Source organism: Coloeus monedula (assembly GCF_965178545.1).
Source record: "Coloeus monedula genome assembly, chromosome: 8".
NCBI lineage: Eukaryota > Metazoa > Chordata > Aves > Passeriformes > Corvidae > Coloeus > Coloeus monedula.
Window position 1 is genome coordinate 23,387,451 of NC_138788.1, and position 12,227 is coordinate 23,399,677.

Here is a 12,227-nt window from a genome sequence, read left to right on the forward strand (position 1 = left end):
AAGCCCTGCCAGCAGTTCACAATAGTTGCCATTTCACAGTGACTCCTATTTCAGACATTTATCGTCCTATGTGGAAGGGAATCCCAGAGACTGAAAACCCTTTACCAAATTATTCCAGTTCTGACTGGTGGGTGGAAGCCCTCCCTTCTCTTTGGTCCTGGAGTATCCTTTGAGGTTACTCTCTCCCTGTTGCCTGCAGCTTGTTACAGATGATCAGGAGCTATTCCATGGTCTAAGTAGCCTCCTTGATACTCAAAACAGGCATATATTCCCTAGGAATCAGTATGATACTTGCAGGTCACTGTTTGTGATGCACAAAATTATTTGTACTATAGAGGCTAAGAAAGAGACCAGACCATGGTATTGCTGTGACATTTACAGAGTTAAAATAAGTAGATCTGTAAACTTTACCTCATCATCACTGCACTCCTTAGGCTTTGGTGGCACTTTTGGTTTTGCAGCAGGAGATGGCAATGGCATGGATGGCACAGATGGTTTCTTTGGTCTGGACATGGCTGGACTGGGTGTACTTGGGAGAGGTTTGTTGATGGGAGGAAGCTGTTGGTGACTGGTGCGATTGTCTTTTAATGTGGTAGAAAACAACAATTTTAGTCAAAATTATGCATTAGCCTCTGCACTTTCTCCTACTGCCCGTGCAAACAAGTCTTTACTGTGGCTGCAGCACAGGTCAAAAGGCAGACCTGAGCATAGCTGAGGTTGAGACCTGAGGACCCGATGTTGAGACTTGTGTGTAAACAGGTCCTATTTCACTGCTCAAGGTAGCAGCCTAGCCCTCTGTATCAGGCTGCAGAGGGTGCTTAGACACTGACTGTTGCATGGACAACTGTTTCACTCCCTGGGGAGAAGGTGGTGGCTGGGTGGTGTAGTCCATACGAGACATATGAGAAAAACAGCACTGGGTGGGACTGGAACATAAATTATGCCAGGGTCTCTGGGGTGTTATTTTAAGAAGTCCTTCCCTTTTCAAAGAACATACAGGTGAAGTGCTGATAAATTTCTATGAGTACACATTTGATATTTTAACACTTCGATGAATATTCTACAATCAGAAACAGACTTGTATCATACAAAAATGAAAGCAGGCATCATGTCAATGTTTCTTTTCACCATGTCTCACATCTTCATCTAACTGAAGCTAACTTTCATTCACTTCAATGCAACCTGTCCATGGTTGAAAAGAATCAAAACAGGAAGAAAAACATCCCTTTACACTGGACTGATGTAAATAAAACCTTGATCCTGTCCTGTTTTCCACGGTATTTATCATCCTCAGTACCAATTTTGAAGGACAATAAGGAGTGAATATTTGGGCTACTGTTTTACTGCTTTTGGAATAAAGGTTGGAAAAACAGAGAAGAAGGCACCTCTCCAGCCCTATGTGCCTCATCTTTAATAGGAATCCCTGCATCTATATATGTGGATTAATCTGGAGCCAAGTCAGTAATATCTCCCATACCTCTGCTTGAATTTTGTAGTTAGTAGATGTCTATCAAAGTCTCTAGGACACATTATATTAAAATTATAAACATCACTACCTGCAATACTAGCCCGTTTCATGCAGTAGGAAAAAAAAATAAATCATACCCCTGAATGCTTAAGACCTGAGTATCAGAATTAAAAGCAAACTCTTGAGGAAAGGACAGATTAGTCCTTTTGAGGCCACTTCTCTTCTGGTACTGATCAAAAAGCAATTATCAAGCTGATATAGTCAACTATTCCATAACTACCTGCATATTCACCCCTAGAAATAGGGAATGCAGAAGGAATCTTCTTTTTCTCCTTCTCACTTGGAGGTGGCTCATAGCTGTCATCAGGATTCTCTTCACTGGGGACTACATACATCTCAGAGTCAGAGTGGTCATCTGGATTTTCATAATCACTGTCCTGGAAAGACAGAACTTCCCATTTCTCATCTCACAGCATACTTATGGCTTCATAGCAATGTATAACACAAATATCCTTGCGTGAGCATGATAACTAAATTACAACAACACATCGTATTCCCTTTTAGTGCTTAAACAAAGAGGCACTCCCGCCTCCTTCCCTTCTCCTCCTCCCAAGAGCTCCCAAGATTTCTTGCTATCTCCAAGGGCTCCTTTCACCTCAAGAGCTCAGTCTTCAAATTATGGACCAATAGCTTGTTTCCCTTCCCAGGACAGTTCCTTTCTAGAGCCAGCTGTGACTCCTGATGTGTGTTGTCACTTCCTCTCCCTTTCCTGTTAAAAGGGTGCTCAAGATCTGACTCCAGAAGGAAATAGGTTACTTCAGCCTGACATTTGCACCGTTACTTTACATGGCTGACAGCCATGACTTGCTTCATTCTAATGTTTTCTAAAATCTTAGCAGAAGTTTTCATTTTTAGTAAGAAGTGGCTTTCCTCTCCTCACCCTTCCCACCTTTCCTCCCCCAAATAAAAACTCTCACGATTTCTGAAATTATTGTTCAGTTTGGGAAGTCCCTCAAATTGATGCCATGTGCTTACCTATCCAAAAACCTTAGTGTTCATGGCTACAATACATGACAATGTTTCTGAGAGTACTTTTAAGTTGAATGTAAAAAAATTGAAGCCACTAACAATCAGTGGCTACTTGTGAATAAAATTGATGTAACAAATAACATGACATTTCAGTAGTATTTTAAAGTTCAACCACAAGTACATGATTTAAAAAGAAACTTTTCTTATTATTTCTTCAGTTATTAGCGCTAACTTGTTGCCAGAGTGACCTCCTACTAGCCCAAAGTATGTACTTACAAAATCATCTGACCATTGTTCCTCTTCATTGTCTGCATGTTCTAAACCAAACATTAGAGTTATTTAAGGAGATGTAATAGTGAATATAAATGTTTAGCTTAGATTGGTTTTTCAATCTATACTTATCATAATCAGTTAAAAAAGAGCGAGCAAAATTTCCAAACAGTTCTGAGCAACACATCTGGTTTGGACTGAGAAGTAAATGAAATGCTTTCTTGCTTGTTTTTGACAAATTATTTCAGAGCTGTTGGAAAGCATTAGAAATGACAAACTGCACATGGTCTGAACAGCAGAGCACGCACTTTACCCACAGTGTCCTGCTAATGCATTTCATTTTTAAGTAGGGGTGACAACTTCTAGATAATGGAACTCTTGCTGACCTCTGGGCCCTGCACCTTCTTGTTTCTTGGTTAAAGTGCCAAGACAGCACACCAGTTACAAGTGTTTATGTTAAACAGGGAACAGTTACCTGATAACTTCCAAACTTTGTCCTCCTTTCTTCTATTCTTGTCTTAACAAGATGGCTGTTAACTTGTAAAAATAGCCATGAACTAGTTTGTGGGCAGTGCTGTATGACAAGCAAGTAGAGGTCTGCCTTTAAGATAATTCATGATGTCATCATTACATTAATAGGATTAAGATTTTGCATCTGTAATGATGCATTTGTTCAATTTCTTCCCTATTTACTTTCACATCACAGTTTCTACTAGGAGGGACTGGATGCAAATTCTCCTCCATTTGTACAGCAGCCTAGATACAGAACTCTGACTAAGACTGATTTTGAAAGAGTAGTTACTTGCTACTCTTCATCCCAGCACAATTCATCATTTTTTTCTTGCCTTTCATTTCAGAGCTGTGAACTACCTTCAGAGTTGTTGATAATGCTATCCTGTTCTCTCATTAAAAACAAATTATGAGGCAATGTATAACTGAAATACTGTTAGGCATATAGATAGCAAATTAACACAGACATGCAGTTTAAATTTACATGAATACAGCCTTACCTGAAGCATAATCCCTTTGTGGTAGACTTGGCGGTGGCTTTTTTTTAAGCCTGTAAATTATAATTATTACATTTATGATCTCATAAGTAACATTCATTGGAAGGGAGCATTAGCCAGACACATTAAAAAGCTGATAACAAAAGATACCTGCAGCTGAAGAAATACAGATTACCATCACAGATGCTTAGCAAATAGCTGTAGAAGAATGCTTTGAAAAGCTAAAAACTGATAAAAAATTAAAATAGAATCTGAGATTTTAATACATTTTTTTCACTAAGAACATATGTTGAAAGGATAGCTTCCTTGCTCAACCCCCCTCCTCCTCATCTCCAGAAAGAGATGAGATAGGGGGCAGAGATAAATGATGATCTATTGGAAGATGAAAATCTGTTCAGGTTCACAGAGGCTTTACTAAGACTATGTCATAAGAAAGTGGTGTAGCACTCTCCATTCATATTTTTAGAACTATAATTGTGCATGTACTTTATTTGCTGATTAATGTTTAAATGTATACCAGGTCTCTCAGTGAAAGATTCTACTTTTTATTATTTTATGATGTTATATCCCTTTTTTGGTAAAAACTGTTACAAGTGAGCCAAAAGATAATTTGTAGAAATACTGAAAGGATCTTTATGGCTATACAGGTTCATATGTATGTGCATGTATATCTATTTAGCAAGCAGGAGTACACATAATATGTGTAAACACACACACATATATATATGTATGTAGTCATGTATACTCCTCCTTACTAACTTGCAGCTGTCCAAAGAAGACACTGAATTACAGTCAGTTGAATTATTTCACTACCCTGTAATAAAAGAGAGGAATTTGGGTTTAAAGTCAAGATGAACAGTGCATGTGTGATGTCAGAGGCCAGACTGATGTTTCTGCAGAGGGAAAAAACTACAACCCTTTGTTTTTTCTGTAGCTAGAGAAAACATTAAGATAATTAATGACAAAAAATTATTCTTTAAAGTGACTTTTGAACATTGTCTGACAGTACCCTGTAGCACTGATAAACCTCACCATGGACCTGAAGCTTTGTCCACTGAACTGATGACTTCACTCATTCTTCAGTCAGGTCCTAACAAATTCATTTGCAAAAATAAGCAAATAATTAAAAAAAAAAAATCCCTAAAGAATTAAAAATTTTTTTTGGGATCTCTGAGCAATAGTGTTTAAAAACGTTGCTTTACCACAAGAATTTGACACTCAATATTTAGGTCCTGAGCTTTGCTGCCTAGGTATCATTGTTCAGGTACCACTGTAACTCAGGGTGGTGACATGCTGGCACTACCTCATCAGCTTACAAACTTTACCTGTCTGTTTTGAGAAATGCTTTGGCTACTTCTGAGTTGAATTAATGGAATTCTGTTGTTCAGATAGTCACCAAAACCACCCCATGCACATATATGAATCAATGAATAAATGGTGAGGGCATTGCTAAAACTCAAAAAAGCCCAAACCCCCCCAAAACAAACAAAAATCAAACCAGGAAGATTATTTTTGCAATGTCAACCTGCTTTGTTCATAGCTAACAACACTAATGATGGATAGCTGCCTCCTCAGAGGTTTTAACTTCCTGTAGCATAATATAACAGTGCACAAACAGTAAATTAAAAAGCATTCTCAACAGCCCTGCTCTGGTCTTCTGTCCAGGTTAGCACAGCCATGTTAGAAAGAAAATCCCAGGGCCACTGCCAGGGCTCATCTCAGGTCTTAGGGAGGGGAGACCAAGATCTCTTGATGTATTTTGCAACATGTCTGCCATGAGTTGTTCAGAAATGGTGGAGACTTGGAAAATAGTGGAACTGAGGCAACAGTAAGGGGCTATCTGTGTCATGGTATAAAGTACACGGCTTAAACAACATCACACATTTCTAAGCTGCTACTCTTGGTACCAGGCCCTGTAAATCCTGGCAGTGGCCCTGGCAGAAAATGTAAATACGTTACAACGAAAGCACACGAAACACAGAACAGAGGTCTGTGTCTAAGCAGTCTATCATGCTATGGTGCAGCTATGGAATAGCATACCGATCCCAAGTATCTTTCCCAGTTTTGCAAATTAAGGCCACTTGTTCATTTTGGAACCTGAATATCAATAGAAGAAAAGAAATAATGTTTCTGTCACAGAGCTGAAACAGTTCACGGCCACATCTATATTTGCTAGAATCTTTTCAAATATGTTATTTATTCTAAAATTCATATCCACTTAAAAAGTAGTTTTCACTGTACTGGTATGATTTTCTGAGTGCCAGAACTGGAATCCAGGCTCTTTTGAAGTCAGCTGGAGCTTCACTTTACAGGAGCCAGAACTTTACCCAGTGTGCAAACCACAACACAAGCTCATCAAAAGACACAACCCTATGCCAAGGTGTGGTTACCCAGCTATTGCAGACACTGACCTCATTCTCCACACAGATCCTTGCAGAATGGCAATTGACTCTGTCCTGTTCCCCGAAGTTAATGAGAAAGGACTGGAAGAATCAAATGCCATCCAACTGAGTGTGCATATTTAAACGTATTTAATCCTACTACACACATTGTAGCTTCAACAAATAACCAGGTAGCACTTGAGACATTTCATATAATGGGTTATAGATGCCTCACACAAGAACAGAGTGCAGGGTACAGAAATTCAGAACAACTAATAAGAGAGTAAATTATTCCATTTTAAAACAATGTATTCCAAGATTTTGCCCTATAATATGCTGAGCTTGATCCAACAAAACATTTAGGCATGTACTAAACTTTTCTCTCATATGTGGTGCTGTAGGAACTGCAAATATTAATTACATACTTTGAATTTGTAGCACATTTTTGTTTTTCTTGTTTTGTTTTTTTTTTGAAGAATTTTAAAATAAACTGCAGCAGAGGTCTGGGTGTTTTGCTCTAGCAATGCTTGTTTTTAGAGGCTACACCCAGAAAGATAACCAAACATAAATATTAGTAGACCTTTATGTGTAGCACTTGAAATTTCCCCACAGGTGCATTTCCCCACTAGTGTTTCTCCTCACTCCCCCAGCATTTAAGATACACCTGAAAACTCTTGGTTTTCAAAAGTCCTTTGCTTTTTGTATTATTAAGTCTGTACAACATCCACTCCATCTTAGGAACCATTTTAACATAATAGTTTTTACAAAAATTATATTGGTATCTTTTCTGAGTTGAGTATTTATAGTAGATATTATCTTTAAGTGCACTAGCTCATCACACTTGTGATTAAACAATAAATTAGTTTAACTTTGCCAGAAGCATTTTCAGAGTTCCAAAAGGTGTGATGTGAACAGATAAACTTTTCCTGAACTGTGTTCTCCTAACCTTGTGGAATAGTTTGTTACAGATTTGGAATTATGTGGCAATTGTACCAGATAAAACTAAACTGAAAGTGTTTTGGTTGTTTTTGAAAGTGTTATTACTACTCTTTCACACACGTTCTTACATTGTGCTATGGCAATTATAGTAATAAAAATCTTGACACACAAAACACTCTATTCAGCTACACAGTGATTTTCATGTTCCTTCAGAATAACAGTTAAAATTAGGTATTATACTTTTTCTTGTTTTCTTTTTCTAAGTGTGGTACAGTTTGATTTTAGTACTTTATCACATCATTTGGTTCATAAAATATCACTTTTCCCTCTGCCAAGGGTTTGATCATGAAAGTCTTTTACCTGGAGCTATGCAGGTTGAAGAGACATTTAGTGACACAGCAACTATTTTTCTGCCTAAACTTACTGCCTAAATGCTATAAAAAAATGGACCACACAAATCTAAAGCAAAGACATACCCAACTAAAAAGCTGCGTAAAGCATCTTTGTTCCATTTTTCAGGTCACATGGCAAATGTTCAAGAAATTGACATACTGGGATAGTATGCAGTCAGAAACACCACTACAAGTGCATGATTTCTGATGGCTTTGTGAAGGATGTGATATTACAACAAGGTGAATAAACTGAACTTCTTGTTTCTTATTCAACACAGTAGGTCAGCACGTACCAAAACTTTAGGGTGAAGTCCTGACTTTGCTGTACATGCAGTGTGTCTTTTAGCATCGGCTTCAGTGGAGCCAGCATTCCACTGAACAAAGCCTAGAGGCTTAAAGCTCATGATTTACAGATGAGTGCTATGTCTTTACGGGTGTTTCAAGCATAGGCAACCATCCTACATCATGAAACCTATGATTTCTCTGCTTCCCTGTTTTGTATAAAGGATATGAATATGAAAAAAATGCCCCCAGCTCTCATTGTTTATACAATGCTGGCTACACTCATTGCTTCTACACCTGAGTACATAATCCTCCTTGACACTGTGATCTGCACAGCAGCTGGGACTCAGTGTTGCAAACAGTTTTGCATGTGATTAAGGGCAAGCAGGTGACTGCTATCCTGCAGTGGCCAATATTTTTACGGCCAGCAAATGTTGAGTGGGAATGGAAAACAAATAGGAACTTTTAAGCAATGAAAAAACACCCTGTCAATTTCTTTCCTGTTACCAGGACTGTTCAGCCTGTTTTCCACAGACTTTTAAGACACACATGGATAGTAGACTAACTCCTCCCCACCTGCACCCCATAGATGAACTAGACTGGAGAGCAAAAGTCCTGATGCAAGAACTTTTACATTTCTGCATAATCAAGAGCCAATCCAGATTTTAGAAGTGTTTTAACAAATACTGCTAGTAAGTCCAGAGTTTTTAATGAATATTTGATAATTCTTTCAATTTGTGTAGCAGAAGCTTACCATATACATCTGTGTGATAACTTCAGGCTTCAGATAAGCAAGTACACTATTTGAATTCTCTAAAATTATTTCTACTTATAATAGGTGTGATTTTGATTTTTTTCCCCAGCATACGGATGAATCTATGCTACATAAAGCCCACTTAAAATAAATTTTTTCCTGCTTCAATCATGTTTAGAACCTTGACATTTAATAGAACAATCCTTTAACTGAAATGGAAGTAGTGATCAACTGGATAACCATGTTTTAGAAAAAGCATCTACAATCAAAAAAAGCCCCCAAAGGGCACATAGTGATGAACACAGCCAGCTCTAATTCTGTAAAGCTTAGCATCTTATCAGTGTTGTCAACTCTTGCTTTTATTGCAAGTCTCATTATGTGCTGGGTCCAAGACTTGAGCTCCGAAGTCATGTGCAAATATTAGAAATTCTTCAATTTTTAAAAACTAAATTTCTGATCTTTGTAACTGCAAAAAAGATTAGTGACTCAGATGAATCACAGTAGCATGAGAAAGATTATTATGTTTTTATACCTTGGTTTGTGTTCTTATAACTTGGAGAGTTGACATGTGAGCTTTGTGTTGCAGTCATACTCTAAGGGAGTTTTTATGAGTCTGCTCTTTTTTTTTTTTATCTCTAGTGAATCAAAGAATTGCAGTGCTATAGCAGCAATCTTGTCTCTGACACTCAATGATGACCTTCCCAGCTTCTGCTACTTTTGGCTCTCATGTCACTTCTCCCTTTTCTGTTCTTCCTCTCTTACTTTCTAGGAAGGACACACAATCAGAACAACTGATTAACAACAGAATTAACGTTCAGGCAACTATGGGAGACACTTTATAGCCTCAAATTATAAACCTTAGATGCTTCTGTTGTTTCTGTCACCTGCTTTCCTGTCTGAGGCCTTTGAACTGAGGCCACTGGAACATTATTAATTGCATATAAAAAGCTATTGTGAAGTAGGAAGCCACCTTTTATTAAAAAGCAACAACTGCAAGAAACACTCTTTAACCCCCTCCCCTCCAAACACCACCAAAAAGCCTTGACAGCTTAGCAGTTCTTCCCTGTGAACATGTCGCAGGTGAAAATGAGCTTTTTTGTAGATGGGTGCTGAACAGGCAGTTACTGTATTAAGAACAAAACCGCAAATTAAATTAAAACCCCAAGCAGTTGAAAGAGGGTAATTTTAAGGGAAAATCTCCTTTTGTGCTTGTGGAAATAAGTAAGTATACCAAGTGACTGTGATTAAACATGAATTGCAGCAATTTTAGAGTGAAAGAGGATGAGTAAACAAAAAAAGTGATCTCAAAAGTCTATCTGATACATCAGGTGTTTTACCATCAGAGCCTGCTCAAGGGCTGTGGACAGAAACACAGCTGTGAAAATGAGAGTACAAAGGAGGGCTTGGAGCCCAAGATTACTCCTCCTGCCTGGGGAACAGGAGAGCCAGGCAGTCCTACTGCTCCTAGGAGTGCATCCCCCTCCTCTGGCAGCTGCCCCACAAACACCAGCCCCGCCTGGGCTGGCAGCAGGGGCAAGAGCTGAGCCAGCCTGGCTTTCCAGAGCTCTTGCATAGCCAAACCAGGCAGAGCCCTACTGCTTCTGCCAATAGCTGACTGATAGTTTCATACATACCAGAATTTGCTGTTTCCCTTGACTGCCATCATGGTCCCTCTTTAGGAACAATTTAAAACAGTGTTTCCGTGTGTATTTTATGTACAAGAGCTGTATTTCTCAAATTTAATATGGTTGTCCTGGAAACACTGCAAATAGGTTGTAGTAATTAACTTCTAAAAGTACTTAATACTTTTGTTGCCAATGACCCATGTAAAGAAAGATATCTGAATGAGAAAATCGCATCCAAATGGAATTTCAATGCAAATGAGCTGTTGCATTAAGAAAAGTGTGCTAAACAGCTAATTGCTTTAAATAGATGTTTGACTGGAAACAGTGAATAGTGTACTCATTTGACAAGGATGCAGAATTACTGGATTTCTTTCTATGTATAAATACACATGAATATTTTATGATACTTTCATGCACGTGACACCAATCTGCATGTTGTTCAGCACATCTTACTGGAATAAGGGTGCTAGGTAATGCTGGATTTTGTTTTATGAGACCAAAACACAGGAGGACTTAGCATTTTTATGGGAATTTTAAGCATGATGTCTGACCAGTTGGTTCAAGGTGGAGCTCAAATTCAGCTTAATTGCAACAGGAAGCCTAAACAGTTGCCTAAGGAGAAAGGCACACATGCAAACAACAAGCAATGATCATTCCCAGTGAACATTCAAGAAAAAGGCTCTTCACTCATACTGTTTTTTTTTCAAGGCTACAAACACAACCTACCATTGGACTCCAGTTCTGCAACTACTTTATGAAAGTCTTAATACTGATGACAATTCTGTACATTGCAGTCTGAACCAAAGCTCTTTACACACACTGAAGTACGTCCCTCTGGAATGACATGGTCCCATCATCAAAGTACTACACACCACCGTGCTCATAATCCAAACTTCCCCACATTGATAAAACTAGGGATTGACATTGCAAACTTACTTTTTGAATTTGTTTATTATCCCACTTTCATTTTTCTTGATGTCATGCACCATCTTTTGAAGCTTCCTGTAAGATATTAAACAAAGCCAGCATTAAATTACCAAGTGGTTGAACAGCCATTAATACAAATTAAGAAAAATATGCTTAATATATCTTCAATAAGTAGTTTAATTGTTAAATCATTTGTGCATGAAGTTTTCCTCCCTTTTTAAGAGCTCTTTAGCATTATTTGTGTTATCCGTCTTCTTAATACAATTATGTACAATATAAACAATCAATTTAAGAGTAAGTGCATGAGGAAAAAATAAATCATTGCCTAAATTAATAGTTTAGAATATTTAAATGTTAACATTTTATCTAGAACTGACTTCACAATACTGCACAGCTATAATAAGAATGTCCTCTGATTTCTTAAATACAATGAGAATCATGGACAAATAATTCACAAGCACATCTTTAACTCCTGCTGGATACTCAAACTATTAATTTACAGCAAAATGATATAGTGCTAATATAAAGAAATGAATTATTTATAGTTGTGAGAAACAGGTATACAACAAAATGCTCCAAAATTTCCAACAACAATGTACTACATCTGTAAGAGTAGCTTGGATTATTATCTAAACTAACCAGATACATGAAATCTGAGGTGAAAAGCTCAGAAGAACTTCTGCTTTTCTGTTGTATTTGTTGGGGTTTTTTTCCTAACAGATTCAGCTTCTGGTTCTGCTTGAAACATCACAAATAGCCATCATCTGCAGTTTGCTGTTTCTGTGTTGTGCCCCAGCTGGCACCTGGCAGTGTCTATAAATGAAAAGTAATGAGGAATGAAAAGAATGAGAGGAGATCTAAATGGTTTAGTTCTAGTTTGGGGAGAATGGTTGTCTGCAAGTGCTTGTATTTCTTTCAGAAAGGCTTGCCAGACTTCAATTAGGGATGCATGTCAGCATCAGTTAATTTCTTTTGTTGTTTGTCGGACATAGGACTCAAACACCACCAACAACAAAAACCTAATAGTAGATTTCTATCTGAATATTGCTTATCGCTCATCACTGACATTAATACATCTTTACATTAGCAAAATTATGGCTTTATTTTGAGAAAAGGTGGGCTTTTTTCACATTACTGGCTTTATTCTATATTG

At 37.8% G+C, this 12,227-nt stretch overlaps 1 protein-coding gene across 1 annotated transcript in view; it reads right to left on the bottom strand.

Moving 5' to 3' along the window:
* The window catches only part of BLNK (B cell linker), a 91,673-nt gene that overhangs the window by 19,030 nt on the left and 60,416 nt on the right, over positions 1-12,227 (bottom strand). Inside the window, exons 4-9 of the mRNA XM_082285859.1 lie at positions 11,084-11,149; positions 5,815-5,871; positions 3,778-3,827; positions 2,774-2,814; positions 1,749-1,905; positions 412-581 (exon numbers count right to left, since the gene is read on the bottom strand). Of these exons, the coding sequence (XP_082141985.1) occupies positions 412-581; positions 1,749-1,905; positions 2,774-2,814; positions 3,778-3,827; positions 5,815-5,871; positions 11,084-11,149 (541 nt within the window). The remainder of the gene's footprint in view (positions 1-411; positions 582-1,748; positions 1,906-2,773; positions 2,815-3,777; positions 3,828-5,814; positions 5,872-11,083; positions 11,150-12,227) is intronic.